At 39.9% G+C, this 17,938-nt stretch overlaps 1 protein-coding gene across 1 annotated transcript in view; it reads left to right on the top strand.

Annotated features, from left to right (window-relative positions):
* Nucleotides 1–17,938, top strand: part of C2H8orf34 (chromosome 2 C8orf34 homolog) — a 169,649-nt gene that overhangs the window by 145,904 nt on the left and 5,807 nt on the right. The window contains exons 12-13 of the mRNA XM_075140648.1: nucleotides 1,937–2,439; nucleotides 7,711–7,804. Coding sequence (XP_074996749.1) covers nucleotides 1,937–2,439; nucleotides 7,711–7,804 — 597 coding nt within the window. The remainder of the gene's footprint in view (nucleotides 1–1,936; nucleotides 2,440–7,710; nucleotides 7,805–17,938) is intronic.

The raw sequence follows: 17,938 nt of genomic DNA, 5'->3' as shown, positions 1-17,938 counted from the left end.
GAAGCAAAATCAAAAAGGGAATGCTAAATAAAAATGAATAATTACGCTATGGAAATGTGTTAATTATATGTGGAGAAAAGATTAGAATAATTGGTTTATCTGCAGGCTTGATTACTATATGGAATTAAGGAAACATGAACCAGAATAAAGTGTTTATTTGACTCTTACTAAATCATTCAATATTCAGATAATTTCTTAGCATACTGAATCATCATAGGGAAGTTAGAGGTCTGTAATTTTGCAAAGACATAGGCTAAGCTGAATCTTTAAAAGGACATATTCCTCATTAGGTTTAAATCAGGTAGCCCACGTTGTCATTTATTGACCCTTGAATTTTTGCCAGGCATCTTACAAGTTCCAAAGTGATGTGTATTGATTTTTTTAAAAGCATAATGGAAGAGTACTTCAAGACATAATTATTTCAAAATGGAAATAATTAATTTTAAGCGGTCAGCAAGGTAGCAATTAGAAATATTCTTAACTGTGTGCTAGAAACAATAATTATGTTTTGAAATTTGTAACAGCAAAACATTTAATCTTTAAAGAGTTGAGAGACACTTTTGTCTGAGACTTTCACAACTATTTTAGTTTTACCAGCTTTTCTCGTAATAGCATTTGAAATATGTGGAATATCTTGTATTAGTAACATGAAACTGACATAGCTTATTTTCCTGTTTTCAAGGTGTTATTATAAAATAAGTTAATGTTAAAGGCGGCACATCATTAAGTATTTTGCATACAACATTCCTTTTATACCTACTGGTAAACACAAGTGAAAGAAAATCTGATTTTCCAATATGCAGTTTAGAATCTGTTTCTTTTAGGACTTTTAGAACCTGAAATTATTGTTATCAAAATAAAAATGAAATGCTTATTTTATATAAGGTCACTTAATACATGTTTAAATTGATTGAGCCTTGCTGATTTACAGCTTCTAGGTCTGTGACTTGTACAGTTTAATGGGAAATGGCATTGCTTTTCTGAAGATAACCAACTGTCCCTATCAAAACCAAGTTACAGTAGAGTACATGCTAGTGAGAGTGAAAATTCATAACAATTGTGTAAGATAAAATATACTTAAGTAAACTGTTCCTTAAGCTTGACATTTTCACTTGCAAGGACTTTCGTATGTTAGCCATGCTGACCTAAATTCCAGTTACCCTCACCTAACTTTGTTGAATGTATCTGATTTAATTTATGAGAAGCATTAATATGATTTAAATTAATTCAGAAGACACTTTCCATCACTACCCCATATCTACTATGTTTTTAAATAGGATCTTATTCCTTATGGCTGTATTAGGGGTAGGGACTGGACCACCAAATGGTGGCCACCTTTTCTGCTTGGATTCTAGATGTTGGTGACCCTGTCACCTGCTCTGGCACTGATGGTCGGCCAGAGCATAATATTCAGGTTCAAACAGGATCACAGATGCAGATGTGCCAGAGTTCAAGAGTTATTTCCCCCAGAGTTTTGGTTGGGCAATAGGCAGTGAGGCCAAAAGCAAAAGTCTCACCTTGAACCAGTTTTGGATTGCCCTTCATTGCAGCTGAGGATGGCAAGTTTAGCTCACTGCTCCATGTTGGTTTGATACTAATGAGAAACTGTGCAAAAGCCACAGAGAGAGAACTTCGAAGAAATGAGAGGGATTTTTATAGGTTGTATTGACGTTCAATGAAGTGGTAATATTTTGTTTCTGTGGGATAGCTGTGTTTGCAGTAAATCAAATGTAAATAAACTTTGAGGAAATACTTGTCAAACATTTGAACTGTTAATTCTGATGCCTTATATTTTAAGGGTGAATAGCTTTTCTCTGCACAGCTTCAGGTTGTCACTTGCATTGGAGAAAATCAGTAAACTGAGTTTTAAGCCAGAGAGAAACAGAAAGTGAGTTTCTTTCTTTCTTTTCTTTTTTGTTTGTGTGTGTGTGCACAGATATTGAGAAGGACCTAGCGCTATGGGAAGAAGCAAGGCTCTCTAGAAGCCCTAGTATCCAACATCATAGTTTAGTTACATCTGACCATCAAGGCAATCTTCAAGCTACACAGGGCCAAAATCCGAAGCCTCAGGTGCCAACTCAGACGGGGAAGAACATTCAGCTCCAAGGAAACAAATCACCACCGCTGCCCACTAACAGCAGAACACAGGTCGCCAGTGTTGCAAACAGTAGGCCTCCAACGCCCAGTACGCAAACCAACAGGCCACCAACTCCATCAACTCCGGGGAGCAGACCTGTGACCCCAAATAGCTTGCTGTCACGGCCTCTTACCCCTAGCAACCAAGGAAATAGGGAAAGCATCATTAGTATGCAAAGAAGCAGATCTTTGACATCTAAGAGCCAGATGGGGAGGACACTCAGCGCTGCTTCAGGGCTTTCTGTGCAAATGAGTGGAGACATTGTTGGAACTGTCACTACTCAGAGAAGCAGTTTATCAGAAGTAAGATTTTCAATTTAATGTTTTTGCTGTGTTTAAGAGCTGCTATAACGTGAAGACTAGATTGTGTTTTATGTTGAAGTAGCATCAGTATACCTAATGTAACTTACTATTCTGAAAAGAACTTGAAATATAATAATGAGAAAATTAGCAAGGAAATACTGCTCAGCTTTAAGAGGTACTGATTAGAGAATGTCAGGATTATTACAGAAACCATACTGAAATACTGGTGCCCCCCAAATTTTCCATGAGCTCTGTAGGGTTTTGCCTGCATGATGCATAGCAGTTTTATTAGGCTTACAGTTTCTAATAGGTACGTACCTCTGGAATATTAAACACAACTTTATCTTATCTTTATGATTCCAGGGTATTTGTTCCCTGCCGCGCTGGCAGTGCATAGTATTTCCTTGGACTGCTTTTTCTTTCATTTTTTGGACACATTGGAATGATTAGTTAGGCATCGCTGAATGGACAAATTTTCCATTGGTGTTTGTTTCCGAAACACAAAACTGAACTGCAATGAGAAAATGTCCAACATTGTTGAGTCACAGTCTAATACTATGTGCATGTTAACTAGGGTTGATTCAGAGCATATCCTGTCCCATATTAATGGCTTTTACAGGATTAGTCTTTGTTTAAAACAAAACAAAACAAAAAATTAAAGTACCTTGTAAATTTTGAGTGGGATTCTCCTCTGCTAACCTTATCTGCCTTAAAGATAACTTCAGTGTGTAGGCAGTGGAAATAAAAGCACCTGTGAAAGAATAGCCCTGCTGTCTATCTCAGATACATGCCTTACAAAGGTGAGTTTTTTCTCAGGAAATGCCAGTCCTTCTATACTGACTTGAGAAGGACCTAAATGTCTAGACTGCTAATTTTTTAATGGTGGAATAAGTCAGTTCCCACCATTTATTACCAATCTCTTTGTAATCCATCTGTCAAAGCCTGGAGAGCTTTTTTCCAAGACTAAAAAAATATCATACCTTTAGATAATTGTTTCTGAGAAGTATCATTTGTTTTAAAAATCTGTTGGGTATGACACTTGACACAATGTATTATCAGTCTAATGACTTCTTAAAAAATTTAAAGATGTTTATTATAATATTGCTTAGAGATGCTTGTAGGAAAATTAGAGATTTGATATTTAGTATAATCTTGCGATTAAGTATATGGCCTCCATTATTTATTATGAAAGAAAGGAAATGAGGCACAGATAACTCTAAAACTAAAGAATTTGGGGAGGAAATCTAACTTAAATTTGGTGGTGAAAAAATCCTCATTTTGGTGTTTGAATGGCAGTGCACTAATCCCATCACTCGAGCTACTTCTTCACCTAGAATTGGATATCCAACTTAAAGATGTGAGGACTGAAGGCGACTACAGTTCTGTTGAAAATATCTTCACTGACAGTTGATATATTTTCAAAGAGAATTTTTCCATGGAAAAAAAAATGTGATTGTAACAAATTTCTTTTCTGACAAACAAACCCCTTTGTCTCCTGTTTTGAGGGGTGGGTGTGTTTGTGTGTTGGAATTTTCTCACATACCAGAAAATGAGAACTGAAATTCATTTTTAACTAAAAATATTCAGAAGAAGGTTTCGTTGTTTCCCACTAAACACTTCACTCCTCTTTTTCTTTCTTTTTAAGCAATCCTGTTCTTAACTGATACTAGTGATGTGATGCCAACTAGAATTATTGTACAGACTCCTGAAAGTGCCATGTAATGAGCACTGCATCTCCACCAAGGGACATCCAGTCTGTCCATCACTTCTGATGTTTCCTGTAACAAGGCAGGCAATTAAAAATGCTTTCTTCCACAGCCTTTCTGTAGTTATGGTAATAATAACCATGAGTCCCATTTCATTTGCTGTGACTTGTTACTTCTGTTTGCCAAATCCCAAGCTTTGCTGATAGCGCTTACAAGAAGTGTCCTGTTATACTTCTAGTATGTGTATATATATGTCTCAAGAACTTTAAGAAATGAACAGTATTATTACCCCGTTTTGCAGTTAGAATAGCATGTCCAGTTTCATCCAGCAAGCCCACTGTAAAGCTGGTGTTAAATCTCAGCATTTCTATGCAGGATCTTTTCCTCTGTTATAATCCCTTCTAGAAGTGACAAATTCTTTTCTTTCTCTTTGCTCACTGGGCACAATAGTACACTGGCTGCTAGTGACCCAGCTCAAACCCTATTTATCCTTTCCTGACATGCACAAGTGACCTTTGACTTAACGGAAACTTGTCTTGGGACTAGCTTTGCTTCCAAGGGGAAAACTGCTAATATGACACATTCATACTGAAGACCTTCCTCTGCCAAGCTGTAAAGGCCCTCGGATGTCAGAAAGCAGCAGATGGATGGCCAATCTGCCGCTCCCAGCCCCATCTTTGGAGTGTTATACTAGAAGCTTTTGGGAGCCCTTTTAAGCTATCTTTGCCCACTGAAGTTCCTGGTCACTTCGAGAAGTGGGTTTAGACAGAACGCACCCAGGAAGTATCTCTGTTCAGTGACATTTTTTGCCATGTTAGAGGTGTGCCCCTGTTTGTGGCCATGTGATTTCATACTTTTGTGTCACAGCTTCTCTCTGACCGTGGAGACAAATTTTAAAAAGTCAAAGGTAGCCTGGGGTAGGAGAAGAACAACAAAGTTCTGTCTTTCTGTGTACTTTTACAGATCACAAACATAAAACGCAGGACTGATGCTGTAAATTATTTTGCAACTTTCATTGTAGGTTTTGTATCCTCTTCCTGTATAAAAACAGTAAAATAAAAGAAGGGAAATTGCCTTTATTCTTCTTAGCCTTATGGTGTGAACTGGGAATTTCCACTAGATGTGAATACACTGTGGTTATATTGCCAATCCTATAGAAGATACTATGATAAGATTTTGCAAATAATTCCGCTTCCTTACCCTTAGGTGTTGTTAATGGAATTAACCAGTACAAAGTTGATACATATTTGATGAGAATAAGTCAGTTGAAAAGGATGTGATTACTGGCTACCAGGAGCACGTTTTACCATAAGGGGCTTGAATTAAAGAATTCATAATATGCATGGGTTTACACTGTGTGCTGTCACCTGTTTATTTATCAGGAATTTTAATATTTCTGAATGCCTTATATATGCTTCCTAGTTTGTAATGTGTTTCAGAGTAACATAACAAGTCTAAAATACAAAAATATTACTGATAAATACAATTCAGAGTTGTTCTTAAGGTTTAGTAAACTTCATGCTGTAGCTCAGGGTGGTTTAATCTTTTTATAGCACAAATCTTAAATAATTTGGCAAGTACTTAACATATGAGCTGTTAAGAATGTTTTGGGGTTTTTTAGTGCTCAAGACTTATAATGATCTGAGATTTTGTGGACGAGTTTCTGCCTCTTGGCACACATAATATTACAAAGTTCTAACAGGTGTGTTTTATTATCAGCTCTGTTCAAGGCTGAATTGAATTATAGCAAAGAAATGCTACCTAGAGAAATAGTTTTATTATCTCCATAAAACTAATAAATCAGGATTCCAAATCCTTCGGCAGAGATACTTTTATGCATTTACCTTATCCTTTGGTGTTTTGTATAAATTGACAAAGGAATGTTGAATCCTGCTTATCTCTTTAGGATGGATTCCATTAAAGTGACACAATTCTGTGATAGTTATCAATAGCTGTTGAGATGAAAATACTACTGACTCCCTTGTTTGCCATTTCATTTTCTGAACACTTGGAATTTTACAATCACTTTATTTATCCAGATAGCTTAAAGAGATATTCAGTAATCTTTATTGGTCTGTCTTTCTTAACAGCAGGAAACTTCAGCTTATTTGAATATAGCAGTGATTAACACAAGTTTTCCTCCTACTTACTGGAGTATAGAGCATAACTCGATGTGATGAGGACTCTCTTTTTGGTCAGATACTTCCATTCTGTTCTGCTGCCTGGCTCAGTTCTTTGCTCTGTGTTTTTGGAAGATTAAAAAGTATACTGATCAGCATGAGAGCCACTCGCTCCTACTGCAAGAATCCTGTTCCGAGAACCAATACACTTTGCCCAGTTCAGTGCTGTAGTCAGCAACCTTCTGGAACGCTGAGCACTTTTGAAATGGCAATACATGCGTAAGGCCTGGAGCTCCTGCCTGAGCTTAGTGTTGGGCCATTGCAGCAGTCTTTGTGGATTTTTTAACAGATTACTAACAGAATTAATAATTTACTCCCAGTGAGTTAGATATTGATTGAACAGACTTCAGTCTCCAAGAACTGATTAAAAAGCCTGGTTTCTGTTTTTAAACCAGATAGCCTAAAAATAAAAATTATGCTGTAGCGCTGTGCAATACAATTCAACTTTGAATATGTAGATTTTGCTTTTCAGCTGGTGTAAAAGAAGACAGGGCTATTACCCCCCATTTTTTTCAGGTGCTTATAAGAATCTGGCCAGTAATTTTATGATATCTGGCCAATGTTTAAGTTCTGTTTGAGAGACTAGTCTTGCATGTTTGAACTGCTTTTGAAAATAAAACTATGCATTCCAGTCTCATCTCTCACCTTGAATATTGCAAAGGAACCTGTCAAAGTATTTTATATGTCTGTGTGTGTACATGCTCACATACATGTGTGTGTGTGCGTATGGAAAAATATTTTTATATACATATATACATTATATAAAAAAGGAGGCAATTGTAAAACATTTTTAAAAGCATATATTCAGCTGTGTATGGATTTTTAACTGTGTAAAACATTTATATTTTGATGCTTAGAGTTTTATGGTATCTTGGAGACAAAAGTTTCCATAGCATTTTTCCTTCCTAGGCTTTCTTCTTCTCCAATAAAACCATAGGTTCTAAATCAAGTTTCAGGTCCTTGTTCTTACTAGATTGGAGACAGTGAAAGTTCTGACAAATCAAAGCCTTACTGAAGCAAATTGTGCATGACATGTCTAGGCATAGTCCAAAAACTGCAGGGACAGATGGAATATCTGCATTAAGATTTTGTTCTGTGTCGCTGCATTTCTAAGATGAGTATGTATATATCTGTGGCTATAACAGATAAATAGCTAAAGAGACCTTTTTTTTTTTTCAGAATAGATAAATAAATAAGAATTAAATAAAAAATTTCTAGGGACCGTGCATATCCTCTACATTCTGGTTTTATTTCACAGCAAGATTTTTTTTTTTATTAAAGGCTTTCTCCTTTCTAGTTAATTGAGGCTAGAGTCTTTGCTACAGTCTGCATTTATATAGAACCATTCTCTGTCATTTTATCTAAAATAGATCTGTTTGTGGCAGGATGAATTCTTACAACAGCTTCAGCTTGCTCATCAACCTTGGATATTGCCGAGTGACACAGAAAGTGAAGGAGTGGAAGCTGATCAAGACAAATGTAAGTATATTTGTTAGGACCAGATAATATGTCGAAAACCCTCAAACTTTTAATTTCTCTTTTTGGCATCTTCAAATCCTGTGAAGATGACATGCCTGCTCACAGGAGTTTTTCTCATAAGTACCAATTACTCATTTGTTTGAGGGCTGAATTTTATAGGGTTGATTTACATAAGCTTTCCGACAGTCACTGAACAATGACAAAATGATCACAGATCACAGTTTACTTAACTAAGTGAAACAGTTTGTCCTCATGTGTTAAAGTAGCTGTTCCAGAGAAGTAACGTGAAGTTGAAATAGGTACTTTGTTAAGTAAGTCTGTATTGACCAGCAAAAAAACTCACAAAAAAACCCAGTAGCTCTGAAAAGTAGAGCCTTCCTCCTCAGGCCTGTGACTCAGTTATCTCTATTTTGCCTGCGTTCTTTTGAATTCCTCCGTATGAAAAAAACATTCTTAATCACACAAGTAATCCTTAATATCCTACACTCTTTGAAGCAGTTGTCTAATCATATAAGCAAAGGTCAGCAGGATCATAACCTAAATGACAGAACAAGTGACAACAAGTAACATGCTATAAATTGCAATACATTCAAACTGTAGCAAGTTCTATCTGCCTACAAGGTACCTGTAAATAATCTTGCTGAAAATATTAGATGTTTTGCATTTTCTTTTTTAATTCGCAGTAGTTTTGTAATCTGCAAGGGTGAATATGCAAACTATTTTCTAACATTTTAGGTGATATACTTGAAAAGAACAGATGATTTAATCAGCATGTTTAGAAAACAATACATTCTACTAAAACTGCTTCAAGCATGCAGAGTTAAAATAAGAAAAAGCCAATTTCTTCACAGAATGGAACAGTTGTTTAAGGGATTAATGATTAATAATAATCATGCCAGATAAATGGAATACATTTTTAAATTATACCACTTCAAAAAATTAAGAATTTCTATTCATATACCCGTTTCACAAATCCATATGTAGCCCAGGGTTTGACTATGAAATTTCAATTTGCATAGCGAGATACTGAAGAGCATGTGCCAGGTTTTTAACACTAGTACAGTGTTAAAATGAAGTTCTGTGTGTCCAGCTGATCTTAGTCCAAAGCCAGTAAGTCCAGTTTGACTTGCGCCTGAATCTTTCACTTATCTTTGGGCTGAAGCTCACCTTAGGGGGCCAAAGGGAGAGCCTGGTACCTGCCTTTTCTGTGCACATGAATTTTCCTCTGTATTTTCTGTAATGAATTTACAATCCCACAAACGTTGGTAGGACTGGCTGTGCACATATAGGCTGGTGCTTATTATGTGATCAGAGAGGCTGATGCTTCAGGACACATCAGATGCACAGCATGGTTCTTTTATAGCTGCTGTGCCTGAATTGCATGGGTGTCAGGACTTCTGAGCATCCAAGATCCTGTGCTATAAGATTCTAAGAATCCTGGTAGATCATTGTCACTGCCCAGTGTGACAGAGTGGTAAATTATAGATAGAAGTTTCGGTCCTACCACCAGGTCAGTAGAGATGATAGTTGCCTAACTAATAACAATTGTTTTTCCTAGATCTGATGGCACCTAGAACAGAGAAGGGAAAGAAGGTAGCTGTAAGCTATAGTTTCTGCCCAAAAGTTAAAGCATGTTGTTAAGGGCATTGTCCAAATGACTCTTAAACACTGACAGGTTTGAGGCATCGACCACCTCTCTAGGAAGCCTGTTCCAGTGTTTGACCACCCTCTCAGTAAATAAATGCTTCCTAATGTCCACTCTAAACCTTCCCTGGCACAGCTTTGACCCATTCCCACACATCCTATCACTGGATACTAGGGAGAAGAGACCAACACCTCCCTCTGCACTTCCCCTCCTCAGGAAGCTGTAGAGAGCAATGAGGTCGCTCCTCAGCCTCCTTTTCTCCAAACTAGACAAGCCCAAAGTCCTTAGCCGCTCCTCATAGGACATTCCTTCCAGCCCTTTCACCGGCTTTGTTGCCCTCCTCTGGACACATTCAAGGACCTTCACATCCTTAAATTGTGGGGCCCAGAACTGCACACAGTACTCAAGGTGAGGCTGCACCAATGCTGAATACAGCAGGATAAACACCTCTCTTGACCGGCTGGTTGCACTGTGTTTGATGCCCCCCAGGATGCGGTTTGCCCTCGTGGCTGCCAGGGCACATTGCTGACTCGTATTGAGCCTGCTGTCGACCAGCACCCCCAGATCCCTTTCTGCAGGGCTGCTTTCCAGCCACTCCTCTCCCAGTTTAAACTTGTGCCTGGTGTTACTCCATCTGAGGTACAGAATCCAGCATTTTGACTTGTTAAATTCCATCCCATTAATCATTGTCCAATGTTTCAATCTATCTAGATCCCTCTGCAAGGCCTCCTGTCCCTCAAGAGAGCCAACAGCACCCCCAGCTTGGTATCATCAGCAAACTTGCTAATGGTGCATTCAACTCCTGCATCCAGATTGTTGATAAATACATTGAACAGAACTGGCCCTAGAATTGAACCCTGAGGAACATCGCTGGTGACCGGTCACCAGCCAGATGTAGCCCCATTCACTGAAATCCTTTGAGCTCTGTGCTTCAGCCAGTTCACTGGGTGAAGACCCAGTGCACCGTGAACCTGCTTATCCCATAGTTGGACAACTTATCCAGAAGGAAGCTGTGAGGGACAGTATCAAAAGTCTTACTAAAATCCAAAAAATTACTGAAGTCTTACTAAAATCCATCCACTGTGTTCCCCTCATCCGCTAGGCGGGTGACCTTATCATAGAAGGATATCAAATTAGTTAAACAAGACTTTCCCTTTGTGAACCCATGTTGACTGTGCAGTTAACTGCAGTGTAGTTAACTCCTGCACCCTTTATAGTAGGTCAGTGTTTCTACTAATATAACTAAAGGAGTAGAACAAAAATGTTTGATCAAAGCAATACTTTCTGTATCTGAAATCTAATAATGATAAATGTTATTAAAAATAACAACAATAATGTAATCATCCCCATCTGAGATTATATGCTAGTGTCATTGGCAAGAAGAAAGTGCAGAACTGCCACTACTGTCAAAGAGAAGCTGCCAATTCCCAGTTGTAAAGTGGAGAATCAGTGAGGGGCTTGACATACTTGCTGATGCCAGTGCTTGTAGGCAGAGCAGCTGGCAAGATTACACATCATTTTTCACCCCAAAGTTAATAAATTGTGTGGATGTTGTGTGTGTGATTTAGTGTTGAGGGGGCCCAGGAGTTCATAATTTATGAGTTTGAGCAGAAGAGCTGCAAAATTAATCTTTACAATAGCAACACCTGTTCTTTGACTCAGCTTTTAATAAATTATACGTGGATAATATTTACCACATTCTTTGACTACTTTGAGATAATAGCAGCCAGGTGTAAAACTAGTTTTTGGTAGTGGGAAAACTAACAACGCAAAAAGAAGCTGTGTGAGTCACCTTGAGTTCTTTTAAATTAATACCTTCTGGTTAGTGTTCTACAAGAAAAAGAATGACAAAATTTGGGGGTAACAGTTTCAAATGTAGTCAGATGTAAGAGTTTAAAGAGGCTATTTTCAAAGCCAATGATAGCTGAACAGAATTGGGTCACTTTGGCATCTCAACATCTCCCAACAAACATCATTTGCAAAACAGATACGTCAGCGCACATCTTGTCTTATGGAAATGAGATCTAGGTTCTCAGTTCTTGTAAATCAGACTTTACTTTCTAAATCCTTCAGGCTCTCTGACAGCATTTTAAAAGTTTATCCTCATCAGCAAGATCCAAAGATAACTGGAAGCCAATCACTTTTAAAGCTTCATACCAATAATGACAAAATTTGAAATAAAATATGTACTCATGTAAAAGAGTATAAATGATTACAGCTTAAAAGAGTTGTTATGTTAAAGAAGGAAAGAAAAACATTTTTAAGAACCACTGTTGATTTTTTTAGCATACCCTCTCCTTCTTCCTCTTTATGTGCTTAATTAAGTTTGTGGCTCTATGTCAGAGAGAGAGAGAGGTGTATAATTATTGCTCTTTTAATGTAAATTTTGTTATTAAAAAATAGGAATCAACACATGCTTTTTTAATAACTACTATAACTTAGTAACTGAATCTCTTCTGCTTGCTAGATGTGTTCTCCTTTGATACTCTGTACACACTGAGGGAAGAGAAGTGAAAATGGCGGAGGCAATATGATCCAAAACCAAGGGTTTGTGGTTCTTTTTTGATTTTAGTGTCACTAAAAAGCCTGTAGACAGGGCCTCACATGTCTTCCTCCTCGGCTGTCATTCTGAAGACAGTTCCCTGTTATTACCCGTAGTAGTTTGCTTGTGTGCTGATTCTCTGCAGAGAATTTTCAGAGGATGCATAGAGATCATTCTTGGAAAGAGGAGGGATCTGGAGAAAATATTTACCACTTCCACAATACTTCAGTTTTGTGGGAGTTCTTTGAGCTGGCCAAAATGTTTTTCTTCTTTCTGGGGTACTGATGCAAGGAAACAGAAGAGCTGCATCTACAACCATCAGAGCACTTCTTAGCCAGCTTTTATGAGAAGAAATTTGGCCTTTCAGGGGACTGGCAAGAGTCAGCTTGAATTTTCCCTTGAGGACAGGGGAAATTTCTAATGCATCACTATCTTCCAAGAACCTTGAAAAGACAAAGACAGTCTTTTGGTGTAATTTGAGCTACTATGTGTAGTCCTGGCATGGATTTACTGTCCAAATGCCCGAGTCTGTTTTCTTGGGTGCCTAACTCAAGAAGTAACACAGCAGATTTCCCCAGGTCTCACAGCCTTGGACATAGAGGATTGTTGTGATTTAAACCCAGCTGGCAACTAAGCCCCACACAGCCGCTCGCTCACTCTGCCCCAGTTGGGATGGGGGAGAGAATCAGAAGAGTAAAAGTGAGAAAACTCGTGGGTTGAGATAAAGACAGTTTAATAGGTAAAGCAAAAACCACACTCGCAAGCGAAGCAAACAAAGGAATTCATTCACTACTTCCCATTGGCAGGCAGGTGTTCAGCCATCTCCAGGAAAGCAGGGCTCCATCACGCGTAACGGTTACTTGGGAAGACAAACGCCATCATGCCGAATGTCCCCACCTTCCTTCTTCTTCCCCCAGCCTTATATGCTGAGCATGACGTCATATGGTATGGAATATCCCTTTCGCCAGTTGGGGTCAGCTGTCCCGGCTGTGTCCCCTCCCAACTTCTTGTGCGCCCCCAGCCTCCTCGCTGGTAGGGTGGGGTGAGAAGCAGAAAAGGCCTTGACTCTGTGCAAGCACTGCTCAGCAGTAACTGAAACATCCCTGTGTTATCAACGCTGTTTCCAGCACAAATCCAAAACATAGCCCCATACTAGCTACTGTGAAGAAAATTAACTCTTTCCCATCCAAAAGCAACACCAGGATCCCTACCTGCAGTTGGTCCGTTTGGCAGATGTACATGATAGGTGAATAATGTAAACTCTTAGTGAACTTGCTGCTTGGTTAATCCATATTAAATACATATCTATATGTATATACATTCTTTTGCCCTAATCTGCTTAAGGCACGTCAGTTTCTGTAGTCAATGGCACGCTAAGTGGTGTGGCTACTATCAGTTCACTCTAACTTCAAGTTGCCAACAGGAGCACTAGAGGGTCATTTCTAGCTTGGCTGATCTGGGACAAAGCTTGAACTCTCACCCTCTGACCTGTGGCAAGAAACTTAAATGTTTTGCTACTATACATCTACAAACTCTATTCTAAGGTTTGCAGTGGAAGGTCTACTGCTGATAAATCAAAGCTGATTGTTGGGAAAAAGTGGGATTTCCACTCCATTAATTCTTGCACTGGTCTTGAAACTCTGCAGTCAAAGACACTCTGCTGATGATTTCAACAGGTATTGAAAAAAAACCTTCACAAATGTCCACCTAGGAAAAAGACCCGAAGAATGAAAGACAGTTTTTTGTAGAATCAAGAAATTCAGACTGTGTCCCAGTAAAATTCCAAACTGTACAATATTTGTCCATGGGTAAAATTCCTTACACTGAGCAAATTCACATGGCTAAGCAGTTAGTTTTCTTAATTATGAAAATAAGTGTTCCTAAGATTTGGAAAATTGCTTGATCAGAGTTGATAAGGAGGAGTTTACTGCTGGAATATGTTTTTTCTGTGAAAGTTTCCTTTTGCTAGAGCCAGGTAGTACTCAGTATGACTAAGAATGACAGAATCAGGCTTAGGTCAGCAACTGTTGATTGCAACCTTTATGACATTAGCACAAACACTGCATTTCTGTCAGTCAAATTCAGCTATTTGTATTTGTGTTCTGCTCTGATGGAGTATAGCAGTACTGGAAACATCTCTTTCAGTGGGTATGAGTTTAGGGCAAGGCTAGATTTGGTTTCTTTAGGGAGTATGGTATTTATGAGGCATTGCTCAAACGTATTAGTCAATTACATGTCTGGTTAATAAGAACATAGTATTTGTAGTTGGAAATTTTTCCCAGTGAGTAGTAAATAGTAACTATAAATATGTGCTTTTTTGTCCCAGAAGTGAATCTGGGTTGAACTTCTGGGAGACTTTAATTCCAGATTCATAAATCTTCTGGAGAAATTTATTGGTATCTTTCTTTCATTTAATATTTCAAGAGTGGTAATATAAACTGGAGTAAAAAAGTCATATTTCCCCATCCCACATAACCTTTCTAAGGAGTGTCATAAAGCTTTTGTCTGCTTGGGTTATGAGTAATTTTCCAAATTTCTGCAGTGTGCACTTATGTAAGTTAAAGAAGATACGTTGTCTCTCATTCTCCGTACCAGTGGCTTAGCTAGGTATTTAGCTTGAGACAGTTCTATGTGCTATTCAGAAATGGATACCAGTAAGGACTGTGTTCCTGTAAACAGAATTTCTCCAGGCCTATTGGATGGTCTTGGCTGGATGTCTTGTAACACCCATAGCTGAAGCTGCGCTATTTCATATAACTGCTTTTTGAGCCTGAAAATGAGAGAAAACAATTTTCTAGCATGGAAACTTGCTCTCTTGGATTTAATTATTTATAGATAGTGAAACAAAAGTAGAGATTGACATTATTTCTACCAGAAGTTAGATATCTGTTAGATAGTGAGGGGAGAGTTCAAATACAGCTAGGGAAAGTTGGAGCTAGACTCAAGAATCCTATTTTTTGAATGGATGTGCTTAAATTCAAAGCTGCCGTTATTTTCCTATACTACTAAGGTTTTAGCTCATGTCACTTTATTTCTACTGACTAATATTTGGTTTCATCTTGGAAAAATTCACATTGAACTAAGTATTTGGGAGGAGGAGGGCAGACTTTGGCCTGTTGAGGACACTGGTTGAGAGAATCCCTTGGGAGGCAGTCCTGAGAGGCAAAGGGGTCCAGGAAGGCTGGACATTCTTCAAGAAGGAAGTCTTAAAGGCACAGGAGTGGTTCCCATGTGCCGAAAGAAGAATGGGCGGGGAAGACGACCAGCCTGGCTGAACGGGGAGCTCTGGCTGGGACTCAGGGAAAAAAGGAGAGTTTAACACCTTTGGAAGAAGGGGCAGGCAACTCAAGAAGAGTACAGGGATCTCGTTAGGTCGTGCAGAGAGGAAATTAGAAAGGCAAAAGCCCAACTAAAACGCAATCTAGCCACTGTCATAAGGGACAACAAAAAACGTTTTTACAAATATATTAATGACAAAAAGAGAGCCAAGGAGAATCTCCATCCTTTATTGGATGCAGGGGGGAACGTTGCCACTGAGGACGAGGGAAAGGCTGAGGTACTTAATGCCTTCTTTGCCTCAGTCTTTAATAGTCAGACCAGTTATCCTCAGGGTATTCAGCACCCTGAGCTGGAAGACAGGGACGGCGAGCAGGATAAACCCCCCATAATCCAAGAGGAAGCAGTTAACAACCTGCTATGCCACTTGGACGCTCATAAGTCTATGGGGCCGGATGGGATCCACCCGAGGGTACTGAGGGAGCTGGTGGAGGAGCTTGCCAAGCCGCTCTCCATCATTTACCAGCAGTCCTGGTTAACAGGGGAGGTCTTGGACGACTGGAGGCTTGCCAATGTGACGCCCATCTACAAGAAGGGCCGGAGGGAGGATCCGGGGAACTACAGGCCGGTCAGCCTGACCTCGGTGCCGGGGAAGATTATGGAGCAGTTTGTCTTGAGGGCACTCACAAGCCATGTCCGGGACAACCAGGGGATCAGGCCCAGCCAGCACGGGTTCATGGAAGGCAGGTCCTGCTTGACCAACCTGATCTCCTTCTATGACCAGGTGACCCGCCTAGTGGATGAGGGAAAGGCTGTGGATGTGGTCTACTTGGACTTCAGTAAGGCCTTTGACACTGTCTCCCACAGCATTCTCCTAGAGAAGCTGGCGGCTCACGGCCTAGACAGGTGCACTCTTCGCTGGGTAAAAAACTGGCTGGATGGCCAGCCCCAAAGAGTTGTGGTGAATGGAGTTAAATCCAGTTGGCGGCCAGTCACGAGTGGTGTTCCCCAGGGCTCAGTACTGGGGCCGGTCCTGTTCAATATCTTTATCAATGATCTGGATGAGGGGATCGAGTGCTCCCTCAGTAAGTTTGCAGATGACACCAAATTGGGCGGGAGTGTTGCTCTGCTGGAGGGTAGGAAGGCTCTGCAGAGGGACCTGGACAGGCTGGATCGATGGGCCGAGGCCAACTGTATGAGGTTCAACAAGGCCAAGTGCCGGGTCCTGCAGCTTCAGCCACAACAACCCCAGGCAACGCTACAGGCTTGGGGAAGAGTGGCTGGAAAGCTGCCCGGAGGAAAAGGACCTGGAGATGCTGGTTGACAGCCGGCTGAACATGAGCCAGCAGTGTGCCCAGGTGGCCAAGAAGGCCAATGGCATCCTGGCCTGTATCAGAAATAGTGTGGCCAGCAGGAGTAGGGAGGTGATTGTCCCCTGGTACTCGGCACTGGTGAGGCCGCACCTCGAATCCTGTGTTCAGTTTTGGGCCCCTCGCTACAAGAAGGACATTGAGGTGCTGGAGCGTGTCCAGAGGAGGGCAACGAAGCTGGTGAAGGGCCTGAAGAAAAAGTCTTATGAGGAGTGGCTGAGGGAACTGGGGTTGTTTAGCCTGGAGAAGAGGAGGCTGAGGGGAGACCTTATCACTCTCTACCACTACCTGAAAGGAGGTTGTAGTGAGGTGGGTGTTGGTCTCTTTTCCCAAGTAACAAGTGATAGGACGAGAGGAAATGGCCTCAAGTTGCGCCAGGGGAGGTTTAGATTGGACATTAGGAGAAATTTCTTTACTGAAAGAGTGATCAGGCCTTGGAACAGGCTGCCCAGGGAAGTGGTGGAGTCACCATCCCTGGAGGTATTTAAAAGACGTGTAGATGTGGTGCTTAGGGACATGATTTAGTGGGCATGGTGGCGTTGGTTTGATGGTTGGACTCAGTGATCTTAGAGATCTTTTCCAGCCTTAATGATTCTATAATTCTATGATTCTATGAATTTTCCATTGCAGTGAGCAAAAAAAATTCTCAAAATTTGTTTCAGTGTAGAAAGCTGTTTTCAGTACAGCTTCCAAACCTAAGGTTATCTTTTTCTGCAACTTGCTTTATTATGGTAAACTTGGATTCCCAAAGACATTTAATGTAATAAAAAATGACACTGTAATTTAAAAAATGGCATAGAGAATTATCAGGGCACACATTAGGTAAATTAAAAGCTGGCTCACTGAGGAATCAAAACCTAGTTTTTCTAGTGGGAAGATGTAGATGAATGGGGCTCATTAGGGTCTGATAGGTTTGGATAATTGGTGGGAAGGACAAGTTGAAGTTATTAAATGAATTGAATCCCCTGGTATAACGGCCACATTCCAGTAAAATGCACTTTATTATAACCAGATGAAATATATTTGAACCAAATGAAATATATCTGGCACCAGAGAAACATATCTGTCTCCGCTCCAGAATAATGAGGCTTTGTCCTGGAAAGCAGTGACCTAATGGGTTTAGGATGATCATAGAAGATCATCTCAGTGTGAGCTCTCGGCATAATGCTGTCACAAAGAAGGGTAGACCATTCCTTGAATGCCTAAAAAGTTAAGTAGCAAAGTAATTATTCCACATCACATCAGTAAAAAACTGTGGTTTTGGTGTCTTGCCATTAAGAAAGATTGGAATTACTTGAGAG

Source organism: Calonectris borealis, chromosome 2 (assembly GCF_964195595.1).
Source record: "Calonectris borealis chromosome 2, bCalBor7.hap1.2, whole genome shotgun sequence".
Taxonomy (NCBI): domain Eukaryota; kingdom Metazoa; phylum Chordata; class Aves; order Procellariiformes; family Procellariidae; genus Calonectris; species Calonectris borealis.
This window is presented reverse-complemented; position numbering and strand designations above follow the sequence as displayed.